The sequence below is a fragment of the Ornithorhynchus anatinus genome, chromosome 7 (genome assembly GCF_004115215.2).
Source record: "Ornithorhynchus anatinus isolate Pmale09 chromosome 7, mOrnAna1.pri.v4, whole genome shotgun sequence".
Lineage (NCBI taxonomy): Eukaryota > Metazoa > Chordata > Mammalia > Monotremata > Ornithorhynchidae > Ornithorhynchus > Ornithorhynchus anatinus.
Genome location: NC_041734.1, coordinates 78139623 through 78164676, shown reverse-complemented (window position 1 = coordinate 78164676; position 25054 = coordinate 78139623). Strand labels below are relative to the sequence as shown.

The 25054-nt window shown below is 52.1% G+C and overlaps 1 protein-coding gene and 1 long non-coding RNA gene across 3 annotated transcripts in view; one reads left to right on the top strand and one right to left on the bottom strand.

The window, feature by feature from the left end:
- Positions 1-3129: 3129 nt before the first annotated feature.
- Positions 3130-25054, bottom strand: part of ORC2 (origin recognition complex subunit 2) — a 44052-nt gene continuing 22127 nt past the window's right edge. Inside the window, exons 8-17 of one of the 2 annotated variants that reach the window (XM_029069461.2) lie at positions 23965-24158; positions 22507-22605; positions 19633-19742; positions 16121-16253; positions 14206-14302; positions 12187-12333; positions 11440-11611; positions 7697-7758; positions 5155-5273; positions 3130-4061 (exon numbers count right to left, since the gene is read on the bottom strand). In XM_029069461.2, the coding sequence (XP_028925294.1) occupies positions 3972-4061; positions 5155-5273; positions 7697-7758; positions 11440-11611; positions 12187-12333; positions 14206-14302; positions 16121-16253; positions 19633-19742; positions 22507-22605; positions 23965-24158 (1223 nt within the window). In that variant the 3' untranslated portion in view covers positions 3130-3971. Of the gene's footprint in view, positions 4062-4784; positions 5052-5154; positions 5274-7696; positions 7759-11439; positions 11612-12186; positions 12334-14205; positions 14303-16120; positions 16254-19632; positions 19743-22506; positions 22606-23964; positions 24159-25054 lie in introns of those variants that run through there. The other variant, XM_029069459.2, reaches the window with a different exon arrangement.
- On the top strand, positions 3558-4863 carry LOC114813276. The gene is made up of 2 exons (XR_003760981.1): positions 3558-3648; positions 4002-4863. It is a non-coding gene; the product is annotated as an uncharacterized LOC114813276 (long non-coding RNA).

Below are 25054 nucleotides of genomic sequence, written 5' to 3'. Positions count from 1 at the left end.
CACAGTTATCGAGGCAAGCCGGGGCACCCACCCACCCACCGTCTCCCGGTGGCCACGCTCACTTTGATTTGGTCGTATGTATAGAGAGCGCTTACGGTGCAGAGCACTGTACTAAGCGCTTGGAAAGTATAATTGGGCAATAAAGACAGGCCCTGCCCACCCCGGGCTTACACGGTCTAGAAGAGGCTAGCGAGCTTAGCTCGCTAAAGCCGGAGGGGCTGGTAGGGAGCGATAGGAAGCGGTGGGCTAAACAAACAAGACTCCCTCTACCTCCCGGGTCTACCCACCGCAGTGGGCTGAGCGAATAAGGCCGGACGGTTGAGATCGGAATGAGTCAATTCCCACGGGTCGTCTCGCGATCCTTTTCCGCCCCCCTCACACGTGGCCAGCGGAAGGGAAGGTGTGCCTGGGAGGGGGCGCCGCAGACTCCCGGTAGCGGCCGAGAGGTGCGTCACGCCAAGGTGGCGAGTCGCTTCTACCCAGACGCGTGCTCCGTCGGACACCCAGCCGCCCATCCGAACTCCCCGCTGGAACTAGGGGAAAGGAGTATTCCCCCTCGGGGTGATTTGCAAGGCAGCCCTGGAGAGGGTTGGGGAACCGTGCCGGTCGGGATACTTACGACTCGTTAGCCGAGGAATAGCTCTGTCCCCGATGATCGCCCATCACCGATTCTTCGCCGCCAGCTCCGTCGACCCGCTTCCGTCACTAGCCCGCGAGCCCTCTTCCGTCCCTCCGATCCGCAGAGTCCCGACTTACCCCGTGGCCGGTTTCCGCCCGGTGCCGGAAATCCGGTGTCGGAAGTGGGGATCGGCAGCGGGTGGAGCGGATCCCCCCCCCCCCCCCGACTCTTTTCCCCGAAGAACCGGGGGCGGGATTCGCTCTCGACCGGGACGCCGACTGGGTCGACCGCCGGCAGAGTGACCCGGCTGGCTCTGACGGAAGAGTTGCCCACCTGGCGGACAGCGGCCCGCGCGAGGAAGGGGAAGACCGTGCCGGCCACGTGGCGAATTCTTCCCGAGTGGGAACGACACGAGATAATTCTCCTCGGGCTGACTTGGCTCCAAGAAGCGAAGAAGGAAGCGGCGGAAAGGACTGCGACAGAGCTAAACCCATTTATTTCTAACGGCTCCAGCTGTCCCGTTGTACTCTCCCGACTGCTTTGTACAGTGCTTAGCAGACAGTAAGCGATCAGTAAATACCACCGAATGAATGAACTGGTCATATGTAACTGCCAGACGGTCTCCTGGAAGCGCTTAGGTTGAAGGAGCTGCTTGAATCCACCGACAACTTTTGTCCCCGCACTGTACTTCCGACGGAGAAATACTAAAATGCAGACAATCTCGGAATCACTTAAGATGCCCTTTTGGCTAATTTAAAGCATTTTAGCAAGATTTAATAGTATTTCATTCAGTAGTATTTATTGAGCGCTTACTATGTGCAGAGCACTGTACTAAGCGCTTGGGATGAACAAGTCGGCAACAGATAACAGATTTAAGGGAGAACCCGGGCCTAGGAGTCAAGTTCTAATAATCCCTGCTCTGTCGGTTGCCCGCCGTGTGACCTCGGGCAAGTCACTTCACTTCTTTATGCCTGTTTCCTTCTGTAAAATAGGGCATTCAATACCCGTTTCCCCCTCCTAAACTGTGAACGCCCTGCAGAACAGCGACTGTGTCCTAACCTGATTATCTGCTGTCTAGCCCAATGCTTAGTATAGTGCTTGGCAACACAGCAGATGCTTACAATCCACCGTTATTTCATAAGCATCCCACTGAACCGTAATAATGATGCTTTACATTCCTCTCACCTACAGCCCATGCCTAATGCTTAAAGGGACATGAGATTCAAGCGAGCTTTCCTTTAACTTCCTGTTTTCCCTAAGAAACGAAAGCTCTGAGGAGCCCCTCGGCCAGAGGGTTGATTTCATTCATTCAATTGTATTTATTGAGCGCTTACTGTGTGCAGAGCACTGGACTAAGCGGTTGGAAAGTACAATTCGGCAATAAAGAGACACAATCCCTGCCCACAACGGGCTTAGAGTCCATCTCCACTTGACTGCCAGAAAAAATGGAATCTCCGGAGTCCATCCTGAGACAAAAACAAGCTTTTGAAGCAGCCACTGAGGTGATCCGGCAGCAATCTGCTTTAATAATAACGATGGGATTTGTTAAGGGCTTACTATGCACCAAGCACTGTTCTAAGCACTGGGGTAGATGCAAGGTCATGAGGTTGTCCCACTTGGGGCTCCCAGTCTCAATCCCCATTTTCCAGATGAGGGAACTGAGGCCCAGAGAAGCAAAGTGTCACCCGACGGACGAGTGGCGGAGCCGGGATTAGAACCCACGTCTTCTGACTCCCAAGCCCGGGCTCTTGCCCCTGAGCCACGCTGCTTCTCACGCTGCTTTTTAGTAGTGAGTGTCTGCGATCCCGCAGACGAGAACAGAGAAGCAGCTCCCGAAGGCCCCGACGGGCTCTAATAATGTTGGTATTGGTTAAGCGCTTACTATGTGCAGAGCACTAGTTCTAAGCGCTGGGGGAGATACAGGGTCATCAGATGGTCGTCCCACGTGAGGCTCACAGTCTCAATCCCCATTTGACAGATGAGGTAACCGAGGCCGAGAAGTGAAGTGACTTGCCCACGGTCACACAGCTGACAAGTGGCAGAGCTCTTGTTGAGGACAGGTGGTTGCCAGCCCGTGGCGGGACGGAGCACGGTGGGAGGCGGGGCCTTCTCTCCCTGCTCTACCCCGTAACGGGCCTGGCCTAACGCAGATCAAAAGCGCTCATTGTCAATCGCGTGGAAGCGGGAGGAGAGCAGCACTTGGAAGCAGAAAAAAGAAGGATTGGCGGAACGGGCTGCTTTGACTATAAACTGGTATTGGACCCTTGGTGATGTGGAGTGTGTGTGTGTCACTCCCTCGCACGTTGGTAAAACTAAAAAACCGTCCACGACAACCTTGGTGGTCGGTGGTGTGGTCTGACCGACCCTACTACGTATCCCCGAGGCTCCCCGGGTCCGGGTAGGTCCCGGTTGGGACGAGGGGAGGGCTCGCCACGGCCACCAATCGCTCTTCCCATCTGCGTAACACGCACTTGAAGAAAAAAATTACGGGAAAAGAGAGAGAGAAGGGGTATCTTGAAAAACTTTATTTTCTATTGCTGTTTAAATTAGTTTACGAAACAGAACACCGGGAGTCCCGCTGCCCTTCCGGCCTGGCTTCCTGTTTGGGTTCTTTAGGGGGTGCTCTGAGTGTCCCCTTCGAAATCCCATCCCTCCCTCCCGCCCCCAAACGGGGGGTGGGGAGGAAGGAGGAGGAGGAAAAAAAAAAGCAGCGTTTCCTACCGCATTCTAAATCTGGCCTCCCTGATTTCAGCCACTTACCACAGAGTCCCAGGTCTAACGCCTTCCTCGGCCCCCGGCCGCTGGGACGGAGGCGCCCGCAGGCGGCCCCGGATCCGGCGGCCCGCGCCGCCGTAGCTCCCGCCCCCCGGAACTGGCCCGTCACGGCTACGTTGGCTCCAAGTGTGCGGGGGCGGCGGGGGGATCGGGGAGCGGACCGCCCCCGCCCCGGGACAGAATTGCACTCGAGATCGCCGGTTTCTAGCGGGCCCTGAACGTACCGTTCCAGTGGCGAGCGAGTCTCCGGCGAGGTAAGGAACAAAAGGCACATTTTCGCTAGCGGGAGGGAGGGAAGACCGCCCGGGGCCCGAAGAAGGCGTTGAACCAAACAGAGCGGGCAGATCCGCTCCGGAGAGTAAGAGGATGGAACCAACCACGGGGTTTTTCCCGGAGTTGGCGGGGGGACGGAGGGACAAGGGGGGGGGGGGGTGGAATCTCCCCGAGGACCGGCAGAGAAAGCCGCCCGCTTCTCCGCCCGGTCCGTGTAAACAGAGTTTCGGCTGGAGAGACGGCAGCTGTAGGACGGACTCCCCGCGCCGGCCCTTGGGGGCGATCCAGCAGGAACGGGACGCTTTCACGCTTCCTCCTCCTCCTCCTTTTCCAGGAAATCTAGCAGGGTCCCCGTGTCCACGGGGATTAATAAATACTCCGCTCCATCGGCTCCCTGCGGAATATCAAGGACGGTCGGCACGTGGTGGCGATCCACGAGGCGACCGCTAAACCGGACGACGTGATTCCCCATCACGACGGAGTCCGCGGGGGTCTCGTCGCCTTGGCGACCCCGGGCCGTCGGCGTGGCCGGAGGCCCGGCCCGGGACCGAGCGAGGGGGGTCGGTCGGAGGGAACGGCGGGGTCCCTTTCCCCGGCAGCACGGTTGGGGATCGCGCCTCTTCCCAAGTGAGGCTGACGCTCAGTGCCCCCCTCCCCGGCCTGCACCCCGGACTACCACGTGAGGGTGGATTCCTCCACCTCCTCCTTAATGGCATCCACTCCCTTCGACCTTCCTCTCCCTCCCCGATTATTCCCTCTCTCGGGAACGAATCCGCCGACTCCGTCGTATTGTCCTCTACCGAGCGCTTAGTGAGTGCTCAATAAATGCCACCGATTAAATACCATTAAGACGTTGGGATTGGGGACACCGACTCTCAACCGGCCTCACTCCACCTTGTCTTCCGTCTCCGTTTCGCACGGATCTACCTTGTTCTCCTAAATCATGCTTCAGCCACGCCCTTCCCCTGGCGTCCATTTCGGCCCCATCCTGTGGTCCCTTAGGAAAGGTGGAGCCCTACTTAATCGGATTCGGTTGTCGGGGTGAAGGAACACCACGCCCGCCACTGATTATAACCGGCTATCGCTCCCACCTTTCAGTGATGAGGCCGAGCCCGCCTTTGGGCCGACGGCCTAGGTTCGTCCTCATCCATACAGATCTGTTATTTGATACTGCAATTAAAAAAACACCCTCCGGCTATGTTCCTGCCACTTGATTTTTTTTGTTGGACTGGGGATGAAGGGAAGCAACGGAATTATAATATTCTTTTAAAAAATCGTTCGTGGAGAAGAATGAGAGCCAGGGCCTGGAGATCATTTCCAACCAATAAAACTTGAGCACCCGTGGCACCAACACTCTCCCCGCCGTGGGATCGGTAGATGCCGCCTGATATTCGGAAAGGGATGAGAGGAATAGTTAAGTTTGGGCCTTCACGCTCTCACCTGTCAGTACGCGAGGACCGAGAGGAGGGGCAGTGGTCCTGGCTCACCTTTTTCGTCCTGATAAGCTTGTGGTCCCTGAATTCGGTTAACTGAGCCCGAAGGGTCAGGTCGCTGTTGACGAGGAACGCCTCCCGGCATTGCTGATAGAAATCCTGAAACGAAAGCCCTGAAAGGACACACAGGGGAAGGACGCACAGGGAGAAGGCGGCTGAAACATGGCATCCCGGCCAGGGGCGCAAACTTCGCACGTGGGAGAGGAGTAAGGGTGGGAAGGGGACAGAGTGGCTGTTTGGGGGGGGGGGGGGGGGGGAACGGGACGGGGGAAGGACTGGGAAGCAGCAGGCTTCAAAGAGCGATTACGGCCAGAGGGTCGCCGTTTCGGGCTTTATCGGCCCTGATGGAAACGTCTCAGGTCTCGGAGACCAGGGCTGAGCAAGGGCTTACTGTGTGCAGAGCACTGGACTAAGCGCTTTGGGAAAGGACACTACACAGCAATAAAGAGAGACAATCCCTGCCCGAAACTAACTCACAGTCCAAAGGGTCTAGAGAGTCCCACCCGTGGACTCTCCTCCTCTAGACTGTCAGCTCGCTGTGGGCAGGGAATGTGTCTGTTTCTACCGGACTCTCCCAAGTGCTCAGTACAGCTCTACACGGTAAGCGCTCAATAAATACGACAGTGAGTGAATGAAAGAAAGCACATGACACCACATTATTATTATTAGGTTATCTGCCAAGCACTGAACTAAGCCCCGGAGTGAAGACAAGCAAATTAGGTTGGCCCCAGTCCCTGTCCCGGGGGCTCACAGTCTCCAGATGAGGTCACTGAGGCACAGAGAAGTGGTTTGCCCAAGGTCACACAGTCGGGATTGGAACCCACGTCCCCCGCCTCCCAGGCTCGTGCCCTTTCCACTAAGCCTCGCCGCTTCTTCAGGCTGACAGTGAGACAAGGAGACGAGGGAGAACGGCAGTCTGGTTGCCCAGTAAATCAGCGCTGTCCATTCTACGCTTCTGAGAGGGATGGTATTTGTTAAGCGCTTACTACGTGTCAAGGACCGTCCTGAACGCTGGCGCAGATGCACGTCCGTCAGGTCGGCCACGCTCCCTGACCCGACACGCTCCCACGCGAGGTCTAAGTAAGAGGGAGAACAGGGACTGACTCCCCGTTTTGCAGTCGAGGAAACTGAGGTCCAGAGAAGTCACGTAACCTGTCCGAGGCCACGCAGCAGACAGGTGGTCCAACTGGGATCGGAACAGTAATTCCTCGGGGTTACCTCGGGCGAGCCACTTCACTTCTCTGTGCCTCAGGTCCCTCATCTGGAAAATGGAAATTAAAGACCGGGAGCCCCACGAGGGACGTGGACGGTGTCCAACCTGACTAGCTTGTGTCTACCTCAGTGTGTGCTGCAGTGCTTGGCACAAAATAAGCACTTAATGAATACCATCAAAACAATTCTAACCGGCAGTGCACAGAAAGGTTGGGGAAAGTTGTGGCAGACACAGAAACACCTCTCCCAGTCACCCTTATTGGGGAAAATTTTAATACTAAAAAGGAACGTTTAAGTAACGGGAGAGCTCGAACTTCGGCGCTGAACGAAAACATCGAGGATGGCGTTGCCACGACCCCGATGCTGGAAGACGAATGGCTCCGCTCGTTGTGGGCAGGGAATGTGTCTGTTCTCTGCTTCTCTGTTGGTGTACTGTCCTCTCTCAGGCGCTTAGTACGGCGCTCTTCGCCCAGTAAGCGCTCACTAAGGAGCCAGAAGCAGCATGGCTTAGTGGATAGGGCATGGGCACAGAAGTCAGAAGAACCTGGGTTCTACTTCTGGCTCTGCCACTTTTCTGCTCTGTGACCTTGGGCAAGTCACTTCACTTCTCTGGACTTCGGTGACCTCAACTGTAAAATGGGGATTAAGAGTGTGAGCCCCATGTGGCACAGGGACTGCGTCCCACCTGATCATCTCGTACGGAGTCCGGCGCTTAATTCAGTGCGTGGCACATAGTAAGCGCTACCATAATCATTATTATGACCGCTGACTGACTCCCAAACTACTCCAAACCTCATCCCATGGCGTCTCCTATCCCCGGCCACCAACTGGACGGCTCTGGTCCAAAGGGAAGTTAAACTTCCTAGGTGGCTTCACGTGGGTCTCTGAGGTTGAGATCCCTTTACGCTACGCGAGGTTATTAAGGACGACAACTCCCCCTTCTAGACTGTGAACCCGTCGTTGGGTAGGGAGCGTCTCTATCTGTTGCCGAATTGTACTTTCCAAGCGCTCAGTACGGTGCTCTGCACACAGTAAGCGCTCGATAAGTACGACTGAATGAATGAATGAACGGCAAACGGGAAGCATTTTCAAATCAGCGACCCCGTCCCAGGTCAGGAGGGACGATTCAAAAATCCGTCCCAATCTACTGGTCTAATCACTCTGCTTTTTGATGGCGCCCAGCCGTTTCACTAAGGCCCACCGAGGCCAGAATAGATGGTTGGGCCATATATTGGAGTTTCTAGATGCCCCGATGCCACTTTAATAACGGGGCGATGTGACGGAAAGAAGGGGGAGGGTCGTTAGACAAATGACGTTTACGTACCTATGTAGGAAGGGTTATCCTTATTTTCCAGTTGATATTTTGTCAATAGCTGGAAAATCCCCCTAAGAAAAACAGAAACGCAATAAAACAATCACGAACCTCTCCGAAGTATCGGATCCGTCAAGGGCTTACAGTTATTATCGAGGCTAACTTTCGTGGAGCAGTTACTTTATGCACGGCACTATAACAGATGGTTGAGAAGAGTTTTTTTTAAAAAAAGTGAGGATAGGCCCTGCCCTCACGGAGTTTACAATCTAGAGGGGAGGAGTCGATGGAGACAAACATTTGAAAACCAAAACTTTCAACTCCCCCGCCAAATTAACTAAACCTCTCTCCCACCCCCACCTCCAATTGAGGAACAGGGAGCTCCTAATTTCCTCGCGATTCTGCAGTCGTCTTCCGCGGTCCCACTCCCGGTGCGGTGGCAGGGTGGCAACCGGGGCTCCCAGAGGAGAGTCCGAGCCCACCCGAGTCATTCCCCGCCGCCCCCCGCCCACCATCAGCCACAATGGTCCGATCCTGCTGGAGAGGGAGGGATTCCTACCACGCGTCCTTACTCCAGGCTCAAAGATTAAAAAAAAAAAAAGACACCCAGAATTCTCCCACCCTGCAAAACCCAGACTCAGGGCCTGCCTTAGAGCAATTAAGAGCTGATGTCCCGATTGCCCGTAAGGCTTCCACGCAGGACACAGATCACATAATAATAATGTTGGTATTCGTTAAGCGCTTACTATGTGCAGAGCACTGTTCTAAGCGCTGGGGGAGATACAGGGTCATCGGGTTGTCCCACGTGAGGCTCACAGTTTTAATCCCCATTTTACAGATGAGGTCACTGAGGCCCAGAGAAGTGAAGTGACGGGCCCACAGTCCCACAGCTGACAAGCGGCGGAGTCGGGATTAGAACCCATGACCTCTGACTCCCAAGCCCGGGCTCTTTCCACTGAGCCCCGATCTGCGTGAAGCAGCAATTACCACCTGCTCGCTGTTTAGAGGGAACACGTCCACCAATTCTGTTGTGTTGCACTCTCCCAAGCGCTTAGCACGGTGCTCTGCAGAGGGTTAAGTGTCTGATAGGGAAGCAGCGTGGCCTAATGGAAAGAGCATGCGTCTGGGAGTCAGAGGACCCGGGTTCTAATCCCAGCTCTGCAAACCGTGTGACTTTAGGCACTGAACTTTTCTGTGCCTCGGTTCCCTCATCTGTAAAATGGGGATTCAACACCCGTCCTCCCTCCCACTTAAGACCGTGAGCCCCTTGGGGGACGGGGACTGTGTCCGATCTAACTGAGCTGTACCCACCCCAGTGCTTAGAACGGTGTTTGACACAGATTGAGCACTTAACAAATGCCATCAAAAATAAATACCTTCGACTGACTGAATAAACGTCCAGGTCAAAGGTGGCTTCTCTGTGTACACTTAGTTCCCGCGTCCGTAAAATGGGGAGTGAGACCGTGAGCCCCCCGAGGGACGGGGACTGTGTCCGACCCCATCCGCTCGAATCCACACCAGCGCTCGGTACGGTGCCCGGCACATAGTAAGCGCTTCACAAATACCACAGTTACATAAACCGCGGAAAGGCTAGCGTTTCCCCAGGGCCGCCGTGAGAAACTCCCGCTGTTGCCGCCCACCCACTTCTCCTAAGAGTCGGGTCTTAGAGAACCCCGAGATGAGGAACCCGCGTTGTTGGGGGAAGAGTCCCTGGTTCTGCCCTCCCGTTCCAGTTCAAGGGCGGAGTGGAGACCCACGTTCCGGCCGATCCGGCTCCTCCTCTGCCTCTCTCACCCCTTAACTGTGGGCGACCCTCAGGGGTCACTTCTGGGTCCCCTTCTCTGCTCCATCTACACCCACTCCCTAGGAGAACTCATTCTCCCGCCCTCTACCAGGTGACCCCCAAATGGACCTCTCCAACCCCGACCACTCCTCTGCGGCCTCGCATTTCCTCCCGCCTCTGGGACGCCTCCACCTGGATGTCCCACGGCCCCTGCCGATTTAACATGCCCGGAGCAGAACTCCTCACGTTCCCACCCAAAGCCCGCCCTCTCCATCTCGCCCACCCATCCCTGTCGACAAAACCACTCCCCTCCCGTCGTCCGCGGAATCAGAAACCGTCACTGGTGAAGCGCTTGCTGCAGGCCCACCACAGTGGCTGCTTAAAAAGCTTGGTCTTGTCTCGGGATTGACTCCGTTCCTAGGAGATTCTGTTTCTCTGGCAGCCGAGTAGAGATCCATGGTAAGCCCGTTGTGGGCAGGGATTGTCTCTATTGCTGAACTCTACTTTCCAAGCGCTTAGTACAGTGCTCTGCACAGAGTAGGCGCTCAGTAAATACAACTGAATGAATGAATACACGATCTCCGAAGCCCCTACCGTTAGCGTTATCCTCGAGTCATCTCTCTCATCCAACCTACACGCTCAGTGGTACCCAATCCTGTCAGTCCTACTTTCACAACATGGCTAAGATCCACCCTTTCCTCTCCATTCAAACTGCTACTGCTCTGATCCAAACAGTTGTTATTATTTTTACGATGGTATCTGTTAAGTGCTTACTACGTGCCAGGCACTGTTCCAAGCTCTGGGGTAGACGAAAGATAGGTTGGACACAGACCCGGTCCCACAAAGGGCTCACAGTCTTAATCCCCATTTTACAGAGGAGGGAACTGAGGCCCAGATTAGTTAAGGTGTAATAATGATAGTCTTTGTAAAGCGCTTATTATGTGCCAAGCACTGTTCTAAGCGCTGGGGGGAGGGTGGGATACGAGGTGATCAGGTTGGTATTTGTTAAGCGCTTACTACGTGCCGAGCACTGTTCTAAGCGCTGGGGTAGACACAGGGGAATCAGGATGTCCCACGTGGGGCTCACAGTCTTCATCCCCATTTTACAGATGAGGTAACTGAGGCCCAGAGAAGTGACTCGCCCACAGTCACACAGCTGACAAGTGGCAGAGCCGGGATTCGAACGCATGACTCCTGACTCCAAAGCCCGTGCTCTTTCCACTGAGCCACGCTGCAGCTCGCTTTGACTACCACGACAACCTCCTGCCTGACCTCTTTGCCTTCTACCTGCCCCCGGCTCCAGTCCATACTTGGCTCTGCTGCCTAGATTAAACCCCACCCCTGCAAAAAAAAAAAAAGATCATTCAGTCCCTATCTCCCCACTCCTCAAGAACCTCCAGGGGTTGACCAGCCGCCTCCTTACCATTGCCTTTAAAGCACTCAGTCGGTTCACCCCACTCCTCCTGCCCTTGCTCATTTCCTATTATAACCCAGTCCACGCACTTCGCTTCCCTAACGCCAACCTCCTCGCTGTACCTCAATCTCGTCTATTTGCTCACCCCCTCCCTCTGGCCTGGAGCTCCTCCTCCCACCATATACGACAGACCGCCATTTTCCCCACTTTCAAAGCCTTATCGAAATCACATCCCCCCCGAGAGGCCTTCCCTGAGCCCCGACTCCCATTCCTTTCGGCGTCACCTACACTCCCGGATCCGTATCCTTAAAGCACTTGCTGCTCACTCCCCCCCCAGCCCCACGGCACTTTTATACAGATCCATTTTACGCATTTGCTTATACCAATATCTGTCTTCCCCTCAGAATGTGGGCGGCGAACGTGTCTACCGACCGTTGCACCGTCCCCTCCCGAGCGCTCAGTGCGGGGCTCCACGCACAGCGAGCGCTCGGCAAACACGGCAGATCGATTTATTCACCGAGCACGTCTTCCGGGCCGTCGGAAAACGCCCGGCCGTCTTACCTCGCGTTGGGGGTGAGACTGCGGATGACGTGGGTTAGGGAGCTGAGGGCCAGAGCTCCAGAATGCTGCACAAGGAGAGAGTTCTCATAGGACGTTTCTTCGATGTAGGGATTATACGTCGTCGTTTCATACCACAGCCAATTATAAAGACTCTGGTTTGAGTGGTCCCACACTGGAACACAGAAGAGACCAAGCGAGACGTTAAAACGTCAGGTTCTCGGGATTAGGGGATCGGCTCCCCGACCCAAGGACGACAAGAAACAATGTCTACGAAGAAAGGAACAATGGCAGAGATCCCCCTCGGTCGGCTCGTCGGGCCTGAAAAACAGCGTTGGCACGGCAAGCTCGGGGTTAAGCCTTGGGCGGTCGATCAACGAATCCTAAGGGTGAGGAGAGCGCGGGTGGTATCGAGAAGCACGTGGCCCAGGGGAGAGAGCTCCGGCCTGGGAGTCAGAGGACCTGGGTTCTAAACCCGCTCTGCCACTTCCCTGCCGGATGGCCTCGGGGAAGTCGCTTCGCTTTCCTGGGCCTCCGTTCCCTCATCTGCGAAACGGGGATCCAGTCCCTGTTCTCCCTCTTAGACTGTGAGCCCCCACGTGGGCCCGAATTATCCCGTATCTGCCCCGACGCTCAGTACAACGCTCGACACGGAGTAAGTGCTTAACAGAATACCACGGCGTTTATTATTATCGTTGTTGCCATCGGCAATCACCATCACGAAGAGCAGCACCCGGGGGTTGGACTTACTGAGAGGAGCGTTGATGTGGTCGATCGAAGCGATGAGGTAGATGTTCGGCAGGGCCGACAACTGGCCGAGAATTTGCTGGCTTCTGTCTCCCCTCAGCATCTGGCTATCCAGATTGTGGATCAGGAGGTAGAGCTCCAAGGAAGAATCTACGAGGAACGAGAGAGAGTCTACCCACTGGCCCCCGGGGAGTCGTCAGCAACTCTGACCCTCTTCCAAAGTCCCATGACTATTCGCCAAAATCTCCAGTGGTTGCCTGCCCTGCGCAAGGATGACACGCAAATTCGTGAAGCGTCCATATTTTTCTATTTATTGCTATTGTTCTTGTCTGTCCGTCTCCCCCGATTAGACCGTAAGCCCGTCAAAGGGCAGGGACTGTCTCTGTTACCGATTTGTACATTCCAAGCACTTAGTACAGTGCTCTGCACATATAAGCGCTCAATAAATACTACTGAATGAATGAATGAATGAATTCACCGCTCTCTTAATTAGACGGGGTCGGCGAGTCGTCGGGCTGGGCTAAGGACTGCGTTTCAGACACCCGCTGTTTTAATATCATCTCCCCCCCCCGTAGACCCAGAGCCACTTGTGGGCAGGGATCGCGTCTACCGACTCTGTCGAATGGCATTTTCGCACGTGTTTAGTACAATGCTCTGCACACGGTAAATGCTTAATAAATCCACAGTTGTGTCTCGCCATCATTAATGGTATTTCTCGAGCGCAAAGCAACGTACTAAGAGCTTGGGAAGGACAACGGGAGCAAGACTGTCCTCGAGGAGCTCACGAACTAATGGCGGGGACCGACCAAAATTATTCAGAGAGAGAGAGAGAACAGGAGGAAGAACAAGAACATAAAAGGAAGCAGTATAAATGTTCCAGGATGGAAGAATTGAATGGAGTACCCAAATTAAAATACACACAAGAATGTAAGTGCTGAGGATTTGTATCGTACTCTCCCACGCGCTTAGCACAGTGCTCTGCCCAAAGTAAACGCTCAAAAGATATCGCTGATTGATAAGAATGAAATGTACAAGTGCTGAGTAGGGTCGAAGTGACTCGAGGGGAGGAAATCAGAGGAAGTGAGATTTTTTTTTGAGGAGGGTTGTGAGGATGGGGAGAAAGCTTGGGTGAATAGCTGACTGTGGAGAGGAGAGAGGGTCCGGGCCAGGGAAACAGCACAAGTGAGGGGCTGGAAGGCGGGAGAGTTGAGAGCAAGGGTCCCACCGAAGATAATCAAAACTCAAGCGTCTCGTCGCCTAATCTCCTTCGAGACTCTCTATGGACGTGAATTTCTCAAGACGCAACAATTTTTCTGTCAATAACTCTCCTTTCGGGGTCCCGGAATGCAGTGCAGAGTGTGCTCTACATTGGTATTTTTGTTCCAAGTAATAGATCATTACAAACGCACATTTTGGGCACTAAAACACAACCAACCCCAGGCCCTCCTTACTGGCGAAAGATCTGCAAAATATACGTTCTGCAAAGAATGAAAAGTAACGGCCACGATTCACGCTTTTTAATTAAACACATAAAGTTTGTACTCGGGAGGGATTAAGTTTTGGAAGTTCAGCAAACTCCGAGGATAGTTATATTGAATGGCCTAAGCCATTTTCTTTGATATGGACTAGCAGCTTATGCTGTTAGCCGTGGTGGTCTTTGGGATAGAGGATAAGAGAATGGGAAAAAAAAATTTAAAAATTGGGAGATTGTATTTCCACTAACTTTTGGAAAAATGGATTTCTACAGCATACACCCTCCTTCTGCTCCTACCTCACCAAACAATCCCACTCTTCAGATACATTTTGCCTCCGCTGCAATGGGTTGCCTTTGGCTTCTCGGTTTCCTCTCCAGACTTATCGCGCTGACTGTTCGCCGAACGCTGAGGAGAGTGAACGGTCAAGACGTTCGCGGCTGACTTTGTTGACGCTTGCTGATACTTTCTTCGTAGGGCCGGGTCACTTAACGCTACCTACAGCCACGAGCCGAGCCACAAGACTAAAAGAATTTGCGCTTCACCGTACCTTCTTTAAATTTGTGGATTATCCAGTCCAGCTGATCTAGCACGCTGCGAAAGGTGCCCATGTGATCAAGGACCTCCTCCGTTATAGAATTCAGAATCTGGAGTGGAAAGTACAAAACCGAAGACTTTGGTTGAGTCCCTACTCTGGGTCCCCAACATTCATTGCAAATTTAACTCAGGCACTGCCCCTTTCTTAACTCTTCATCCAAAAATTGTGGTGTGGATCTTTAACCTGACCGAGATCTCCCACCCGGCCGCTCGCTGTGATTATTCCAGTTGAAAAATCTGAGCCCTACTAACATTGTGGCACAACTCTTTCGCTTAAAGGAGATAGACCAGAAAAAGAACGGTTGGCCGAGGAACCGAAAGTGGGGCAGAGACCCACGGAGAATTAAAAATGGAGCCACCACGGGTGCAACGAACGTAGAGAAGTGAACCGAAAGAAAGAACCAAAACTGAACTGGGAAATACTCCCCACCGGGAAGACTAATCGTAGTATTTTTCGAGTTCCCCCCAGGTGCAATGAACTACACAAAACGAGCTCAAACTCTAATAGGGGAGGCAGACATAAAAACCCTTCCAAGGTAGTCTGTCTCCCCCTCTAGACTGTGAGCTCGTTGTGGGCAGGAATGCCTCTGTTCCGTTGCATTCTCCCAAGCGTTTGGTACAGTGTTTGGCACGCAGTAAGCGCTCAATAAATACAACTGAATGAAAGCACGCAGCCAAAGTAGAGGAATGTACAACCGGATCAACTATCGTGATTATGCTGTCTTGTTTTTGTCCGTCCGTCTCCCCCGATTAGACCGTGAGCCCGTCACTGGGCAGGGGTTGTCTCTATCTGTTGCCCAATTGTCCATTCCAAGCGCTTAGTACGGTGCTCTGCACATAGTAAGCGCTCAATAAATACGATCGAATGAATATACGGAAAAATGCCAAGGATTGGGGTCAAAGGTTCGCTAATGATAGAGATGCCCGACTGGTTGGTCCGATTTAGGGCGTGGGGAATCGATCGGGGGGAAAGCCCGTTGAAGGAGGTGGGTTTTCAGGAGAATGTTGAATGTGGGGAGAGCTGAGGGCCGTCAGATTTGGGGGGAGAGAGAGCGGGAGATCCAAACTGGGGGAAACTGGGGAGCAAAGAGGGGGTGACAGAGGGGAGAGGAGTGTGATTCGGGTAGGAGGTCAGCTCGGGCAACGGGGATCGCGTGAGTTGGGGAGTGGCAGGTAAATTGGGGTGAGTTGTTGAAGAGCCTGGGAGGCTAATCCCGGGGGGGTCGTTGCGCGACGCAAAGAGGCCTGTGAAACCAGAGAGATCTGAGAAGGGGAAAGATGTGTGCCGAGAGAGGCGCCGAAAAGAGGCACGAGAATCTCTTATACACACGGGCGCAATCTGCTGATCGATACGCAAGGTCGTCAGGACCGGAGCACCCCAAGAGGACGTCACCGCATTTTCGCTACCGTTTCTCGTTTCTCAGGAACGGCCAGAGAAAGCACTTTCCATTTTACTTCGGCAGTCGAAATGGCAAATGTGCTTCCAGGACAAGGTCTGATTAAATAATCGTAATAACGGTACTTGTTCAGCGCTTACTACGTGCCAAGTACTGTTTTAAGCGCTGGGGTAGATAGAAGTCCCTGTCCCCAAATGAGGCTCACAGACTTAACCCCATTTTACAGATGAGGGAAGAGAGAAGCGAAGTGACCTGCCCAAGGTCACACGGCAGACGCACGGCAGAGTCGGGATTAGAACCCAGGCCCTTCCGACTCTCGGGCCCGGGCTCCAACCACGATCCATCTGACTAGTAACAGTGAGGCAGAATTTGAGAACCACAGAGTGAGGACAGTGGGGTTTTTGGTTTCAAAACAGAGAAAAAAAAAAGGAAGCGTCTTTGGAATCCCTCCAGCATCTCGGAGCGACTTACTGATTTTAGAGTGATTCCCGGGAAGAAGCCATTGATGACCACGTGGACCGAATCCTGCAGCATGGAGGTACGGAACTTTTCCAATAAGTCTCTCTTTGAGCCGAGTCCATACAGCACGATATTGAATCTCAGACTGTACGAAAAAGTAACATTCAGGGAAGGGTTCAGCATTTCTCATTTCCGCCCTTGCTCCCCACGCGTTCCCCCTTACTCTGGAAACCAGTCGCTGCCTTAGCTTCCTCCACACGACCAAAAAGAAAGGGGGAACTTCGGGAGACAAATGGATTCTCCCCACTACCGTAACGGAGGCCTCTGACTTTAAGGCACTCAGTCCGCCATCGTCCCCGACTACGCAGCTTCACTTCTCTCTCATCCCTCCTCGGCTAACACTCTTCGTCCCCCTCAGGTCAACCTGTTCACCGTTTCCCCTTCTCGCCCCCCTCACCACCCGCCTCCCGCTCACGGTCTTTGGCTCATCCGTTCGATCGTACTCGTTGAGCGCTTCACTGTGCGCGGAACACTGAACTGAGCGCTTGGGAGGGTACGATACAAACACGGACACAGTCCTGCCCACAAGGAGCTCGCCGTCCAGAGGGGGAGACGGACATTTATATACCTGAATAAATATATTACAGATATACCCGAGAGGCAGCGTGGCTTAGAGAAGCAGTGTGGCTTAGTGGAAAGAGCCCGGGCGTGGGAGTCAGAGGATGTGGGTTCTAATCCCGCTCCGCCACTTGTCAGCTGTGTGACTTGGGGCAAGTCGCTTCACTTCTCTATGCCTCAGTTACCTCAGCTGGAAAATGGGGTTTAAGACTGTGAGCCCCATGTGGGACAACTTGATTACCTTGTATTCCCCCCCGACCCCAGCGCTTAGAACAGTGCTTGGCACGTAGTAAGCGCTTAATAACGACCATCATTATCATCATTATTATGTACCTGCCGTCCCTCCCCCTTCAATCTGACAGACCACTGCTCTCCCCATCTCCAAAGGCCTTCTGAAGTTACACCTCCTCCAGGAGGCCTCCTCTGATTGACCTCTCATCTCCTCACGCTATTTCCTCCTCTTCTGCCACTTTCATTCATTCGTTTGTATTTATCGAGCGCGTTCCGTGTTCCCAGCACTGTACTGAGCGCTTGGGAGAGGACAATACAACCGTGATGGGACACATTCCCTGCCCAAAGAGAGCTTACAGGTAAGAGGGAGAGACACAGAAATACACAAACTACGGCTACGTGAGTGATTGCTGTGGGGCTGGGGGGTGGGGGATGAATAAATAATAATAATAATGATGGTATTTGTTAAGCGCTTACTATGTGCCAAGCACTCTTCTAAGCGCTGGGGTCGATACAAGCTTTTATCAGGTTGTCCCACGTGGGGTTTAATAATAATAATAATAATAATAATAATAATAATAATAATAATGTTGGTATTTGTTAAGCACCTACTATGTGCAGAGCACCGTTCTAAGCGCTGGGGTAGATACAGGGTCATCAGGTTTTCCCACGCGAGGCTTCATCCCCATTTGACAGATGAGGAAACTGAGGCCCACAGAAGTGAAGTGACTTGCCCACAGTCACCCAGCTGACAAGTGGCAGGGCCGGGATTCGAACCCATGACCTCTGACTCCCAAGCCCGGGCTCTTTCCACTGAGCCACACCTAATCCCCATTTTACAGATGAGATAACTGAGGCACAGAGAAACTAAGTGGCTTGCCCAAGGTCACACAGCAGACAAGGGGAGGAGCGGGGATTAGAACCCACGTCCATAAAGGGACCAAGTGAGGGTGACACAGAAGGAGCGCTTCCACACCACCTACCCAGCTTCGGATTCTATTCATTCACCATATTTACTATGGGCAGAGCACTGTACTAAACGCTCGCAAAGTACAATTCGGCAAGAGATAGAGACCGTCCCTGCCCAATCGCTTCCCCCTTTCTGCGGTTGGTTTTCTGTACCTTCTCCCCCGCTAGGCTGTAAATTCCTTGAGGGCAGGGATCCTGCCCCTTAACTCTGTTGCCCTCTCCCAAGGGGTTTAGTACAGTGCTCTGCAGGAGGGTGAGTGCTCAACAGATACTACTGATCGACTGAGGTGAGGAGGGGATCGACACTTGGAAGATCTCGAAGCCTCCGGGATGGTATTTTACGGCATTTGAGATCAAAGGGGCTCTATCTGACACAATCACCCGTCCCCCCCAGCTGGCGCTGGTTAATAATTAATAATGATGATGTCGGTATCTGTTAAGCGCTCACTATGTGCCGAGCACTGTTCTAAGCGCTGGGATAGACACAGGGTCATCAGGTTGTCCCACGTGAGGCTCCCGGTCTTCATCCCCATTTGACAGATGAGGGAACTGAGGCCCAGAGAAGTGAAGTGACTTGCCCACAGTCACACAGCTGACGAGCGGCGGAGCCGGGATTCGAACCCAGGATCCCCGACTCCCAAGCCCGGGCTCTTTCCACTGAGCCGGGCTGCTTCTCTAATGCAGGTGAGAGGTAAGATGTGGGCCCTGGCCCTGAGAGGCCCACAGTCTCAAATGGTGGAGGGGAGGGCTCCCCTCAGAACATCGTACTCCCTCCCCCCAACTGAATTATTGAGCACTTACTGGGTGCCAGACACTGTACTAAGTGCTTAGGAAAATACAACAGAGTCGGTAGACGAGTTCCCTGCCCACAAAGGGCTTACCGCCTAGAGGAGCACCCAGGAGCAGCACGACGTAGTGGCTAGAGCCCGGGCCCGGGAGTCAGAAGGTCAAGGGTTCTAATCCCGCCTCCGCCTCCTGCCTGCTCTGTGGCCTCGGGCAAACCGCTTCGCTTGTCTGGGCTTCACTTATCTGTAAAATGGGGATGAAGACCGTCAGCCCTATGGGGGACAGGGACTGTGTCCGACCTGATTGGCTGGTCTCCGCCCCAGTGCTCAGTACGGTGCCTGGCCCCAAGTAAGGGCTTAATGAATACCTTAATTATTATTATTATTAGAGACGGAGACAGACATTAAAATAAATTCCGGGAATTAAGGATAAGTGCCGTGGGGCGAACATCAAGAGCTTAAAGGGTACTTATCCAAACGCGAGGGTGATGCAGAAGGGAGAGGGAGGAGGGAAAAATGAGGGCCAGGTTAGCCGTGGCGAACGTCCAGAGGCACGACATGCTCACGGGGGACAATCCCCGCCTTCGAAGAGTTTACGATCTACTGAAGGCCAAAAGATTGAAGAATAATGGCAAAGAACAGTGGATCGGCAATAAATAACAGAAACAAGGGAAAAAATAAATGCAAGTAATAAATACAAGATGGAAGCCGGAAGAAAGGCGAGGGGCAGGAGAATCGAGACGGAGCAACAGTTAGGAAAGTCTGCTTCGGAGGAGCAGAGAGTCAGAGCCGGGTTGGGGTGAGAGCGGAGAGCGGACGGGTCGGAAAGACGACCGACAGAAGAGGCTTGGGGTTGACGGTTGGGAATACTTGCAGATCTCTATGGCCGGGCGGGGATTTTGACATTCGTCTAAAACTTACTGTAACTGCAGCATCCACTTGTGAAATAGTTGTTCGTGCTGTTGATTTAGTTGTTTCAGTTCGGCAGAAAAGGTGGGAGAAACCTTGTTGAGCAGGTTACGCAAAGTTTGCTAAAAAAGAAACGGGAGAAAAAGGTCTAACGGGTTCCCGACTCAACAAGAAGAGAACGTACGGGCCCGCAGAAACGGAAAATTTCAACCGTGAACGGTTTCCGGAAAAAACGGGAGGGGATTTACGGTGAAAGCCTCCGCCACTGCTTCTCTACAGGGAAATAAAGATTGGATTGTTTTGAAGCTGCAGGTCCCCTTCCCTGCCCAAAATACCCACTCCCCTTCTGCTCGGTCACTTCCACATTAGTACAGTGCTTTGCACACAGTAAGCACTCAATAAACACGACTGACTGAATGAATGAAGGAATCCCCAAATGTTTTTCAACCCATTGGCTTTTTAGCACTGCACTTTCATTTTGCTTCTTAAACTATATACATGGATTCAAAACAATCTTTTGTTTTTATAAATCCATTAGAGGCTACCGTTCCTTCCACAGATTATTAAGCTTTCAGTAGATCTGCAGGTTGTCGTCATTCATTCGTATTCACTGAGTGTTTACTGGGCGCAGGGCACTGTACTGAACGCCCGGGAGACTACAGTATAATGGATCAGGTGCTAGACGTGGGGTCAAATGTAGCTGGGCAACTAGTCTTCATCCGCTCTCCCCCCAGGGACTAGGCATCCAGTACGGTACGCTGCAGAGTACTGGGTGCAAGCATACTAAAATTAATAAATAATGGTGATGCTAATTACTCTAATGATATTAGAAGTCAGTGGGGAAAACAGGGTTTGCTATATGGAATTTTACCAATGTGCAATTTTTTTTTAAAAGAATAACATTTCACGGCAAAGTCATGGTAAGGACGTTTTATTAAGTGCCTACTGAATGTAACGCAAGCACGTCCCCCGCCTAAAAGTCAGTCAGTCGTATTTATTGAGCGCTCACAGTGTGCAGAACACTTTACTGAGCGCTTGGGAGAGTACAACACATAACAGACACATTCCCTGCCCGCAACGAGCTTACGGTCTAGAGGGGAAGACCGACGTTAATATATATGAAATGCGAGGGGCTTACAATCAAATGAGTAAAGAGGAAAACTTGTATTTATATTTTTGTACCTGTCCTTATACTCTACTGGGTCTCCTATCTGATTTATTTACTATTTATTTATGATTTATTCATGTAAGTTCCTTGTGAAGAAGGGGTTGTGACTACCAACTCTAGTGTCTTGTACTTTTCCCAAGCACTTAGTCCAGTGCTCTGCACAAAGCAAATGCTCAGTAATTATCATTGATTGATTGATAGTTATTTTCCCCCTCTCCCCTACTATATTGTGAGTCTTTAGGGAGCAGAACTGAATCATCACTTTTTTTTTTTGTAACGGCTGGTAGCTCGTAACACTTCAGAGGACCAAAAAAAAATCCACATTCACAAGCGTTTAATACAGAGCTCTACACTCAGCAAGCGCTCCATCAATCCCATTGGTTGACTGATATGGGAGGGATATCAGAAACAAATATTTACAGAGGAAAGCAGAAATGCTAAGAAGTAGATGGAGAGAATTAATTGGGTACATATCGGTAATTTTATTTATTTCTACTGATGCCTATCCCCCCCCATTCTCCCAAGCGCTCAGTACAGTGCTCTGCACACAGTAAGCATTTAATAAATACGACTGAAGGTCTGAAAGGTGGGTTCCATCTGGGAAAGTTTCTTGGGTAGTTTTGTAGTTGGGGAGGGACTTGACTTCCTTCAGGATAATAATAATAATAATAATAATGTTGGTATTTGTTAAGCGCTTACTATGTGCAGAGCACTGTTCTAAGCGCTGGGGTAGATACAGGGTGATCAGGTTGTGCTAGGTGGGGCTCACAGCCTTCATCCCCATTTGACAGATGAGGGAACTGAGGCCCAGAGAAGTGACTTGCCCACAGTCACACAGCTGACAGGTGGCAGAGCGGGGATTCGAACCCGTGACTTCTGACTCTCAAGCCCGGCCTCTTTCCACCGAGCCACGCTGCTTCTCTAAAAAGGCAGTCAATTAACGAAAAAGCTCAATAGGGCAGTCACTGCCACTGGTCCGACTGTATCCCGAATGGCCGGTCTGCATCTCTTCCCATTGGAGAGGACCCCATTTCATATCGCCCGGGTAAGTTCTCTAACCAATAATTAAGAACAGCAGCAGGGGCAAAAAGCCCCCCGAAAACTGGATAACCTAGGAGTCTGGTTAGAGTGCGTGGCTCCCGCGGGATGCGCCGTAAATACGATTTCTACGATCGCGAGTGTCTAGTGTAAATTTAGAGCCTTCGAAATACGAACAAAAAAGACCCATCTTATTTACTGAACTCTTATTGTGCGCAGAGCACTGTACTAGACACTTGGGAGAGCACAATATAACAGAGTCGGCCGACACGGTCCCCGCCCATGACGACTTTACAGTCTGGAGAAGGAGCCAGTCGTTGAAATAAATAAATTACAATATGCACAGAGTCAACCAACTGGATTTATTGAGCGCTTCCTGTGTGCAGAGTCCTGTATTAAGCACTCGGGAAAGTTCAGCACGACAATATAGCAGACCTATTCCCTGCCCACAACGAGCTTACAGTCTAGTACATAAGTGCTACGGGGCTGAGGGAGGGGTGAATTGGGGTACAAATTCTAGTGCAAAGGAGATGATGAAGGGAGCGCGATAAACGGAAATGAGGGGGAAAAGAAGTGATACATCGCCCGGCTTCACCACAGACTCCTCCCCCGGAACTGGGATCACAGCCTTCGTACATTCACGTACGCCAGAGCGGGAGAAGACCGTACTTGAAACTTACCTGGTCCAGTTTTGCTCTCTGCAATTTCTGTAAAGTTCTATCAGAGGTCAGAACTTTCGAACTGCTGTGTGCCTCAAAGTATTCTTCTACCAGGTCAGTCTGAAATAGATAGGATGGACACGACAGACTCAGATCGCCCAGCCAAAAAGAGAGATCCTTTGGAAATCGAAGCATAAGGCCAGAAGGAAAAACAGTGGAGGAGGGCAATCTTTTTCTTCTTCTTTAAATGGTAATTGTTAAGCGCTTCCCATGTGCCGGGCCCTGTTCTAAGCACTGGGTGAGATACAGGCTAATCGGGTTGGACACAGTCCATGTCCCACAAGGGGCTCACAGTCTTAATCCCCATTTTACAGATGAAGTAGCTGAAGCGCAGAGACGTGAAGCGACTTGCTCAAGGTCACCCGGCAGCCGAGTAATCCCGCAATCCCGGCTGGGTCACTTGGCTGCTGTGTGACCCAAGGCAAGTCACTTAACTTCTCTGTGCCTCTGTTACCTCAGCTGTAAAATGGGGATCGAGGCTGTGATTCCCACACGGGACAGGGACCGGGGTCCAACCCGATTTGCTTGTATTCACTCCAGCGCTTAGTACAGCGCCTGGCACGCAGTAAGTGCTTAACAAATACCATCGTTATGAGAAGCAGTGCGGTGTAGCGGATAGAGCAAGGGTCTGGGTGTTAGAAGGTCACGGGCTCTCATCCTGGCTCCGCCACTTGTCTGCTGTGTGACTTTGGGCAAGTCACTTCACTTCTCTGCTCCTCAGTTCCCTCATCTGTAAAAAATGGGGATGAAGACTGTGAGCCCAATGTGGGAAAGGGACTGTGTCCAACTGCTTAACTTGTATCTACCCCAAGGCTTAGAATAGTGCTTGGCACCTAGGAAGCACTTAACAAGTACCATTATTATAACTGCTATGAGGCAGAGGTGGAATTAGAACCCAAGTCCCACTGACTTCCGGGCCCGTGCTCTATCCACTACCTCTCAAACTTAGGCTTGTAATGTTCGTGAGAATAACAGAGCGAGGGAACCCATTGGTTTTATTTAATAATAATAATAATAATGTTGGTATTTAAGCGCTTACTACGTGCAGAGCACTGTTCTAAGCGCTGGGGGAGATACAGGGAAATGAGGTTGTCCCACATGAGGCTCACAGTCTTATTCCCCATTTTACAGATGAGGAAACAGAGGCACAGAGAAGTGAAGTGACTTGCCCAAGGTCACACAGCTGGCAAGTGGCGGAGCCGGGATTAGAACCCGTGACCTCTGACTCCCCAGCCCGGGCTCTTTCCACTGAGCCACGCTAATAATAATTACGCTATTCGTTAAGCGCTTACTATGTGCCAGGCACCGTACTAAGGACTGGGGAAGATACAAGTCAATCGGGTAGGACTCCCCGAGGATTCCCAATCGCCACTGAACCCTCCCAATTTTTCTGCGGCAGGATATACCCTCCCCACTCACTGTCGGGTCTGTCTTCATTTTCTTTGCCGGAGTTTTTTTGCGAGCCTCTGCCGAAGGCAGCCTGTCCTTCGTCGAAGGCTTTGGGTCCGACAGAATTTCCACCATCTCCTCTTCCTCTTCCTGGGTCGCCGTCTCCTCGTCCTCTGAGTCGGACGCGGAGTAGTCGCTTTCACTGTCCGAGCGCAAGCTCGGCACTTGGGAGAGAAGAGGTCGGAGATCAACGACGGCAAGCTTCCGAATCCTCAAGAAAGAGCCGGGACCAGCTCCGAGACTCTGTACGCTTTCGACCCCGTTTCAACAAACCCACTGCCCTAAAATACGGGGAATCTGGTTTCGTCTCCCCAGAGGAGGAACAATTTGCACCAATTTGTCAACACCGGGCAGTCACTCGTATTTACTGAGCGCTTACTGTGTGCCGGGCACTGTACTAAGCGCTTGGGAGAGCACGAGACGACGACGACAGGCATTCCCTGGCCGCAACGGACTTACAGTCGAGAGGGGGAGAACGTACCTACCAAACCATTAGATTGCCCTCTCCCAAGCGCCTAGTACAGGGCTCCGCACACAGTGAGCGCTCAATAAATATCACTGGTTGATCCACTGTGTTCCCGCAGGTGGAATGCTTGCTCTCCCTCTCTGTACTCTCTCTCTCGGATTTACCTGGAGTTGACGGTAAACTAATCATGCACGATCTCTCCGGATGCTCAATAAACATTTGTTGTTGATGATGAATAATTCTTTACATGTTCCAGAATATTCCACTATGAGAGTAAGAGCCAGACTGAATTAATTGGGACTAGGGACCTGAATACATCCCAGTTCATTCACGCTGATCAAACCCTCTCAGAATCAAGAGTCGCTATGGCAACTAACAGTTGATCGACTAGAACATCACGTTCACTACCCTGGACCCCGCATCTCACTTTGCGTTCTTTGGATTATAATAAAATAAACCGTACTGTGCATCCACGATCCCAAAAGAATGCATTATGCAAAAGAAATGAGGTAGTACTGCCTTCAGACTTCCACCGTAACAAAAGAAATAAATCATACAAAAAAAACTGGCATGAATTCAGCAGAACGAGCAATG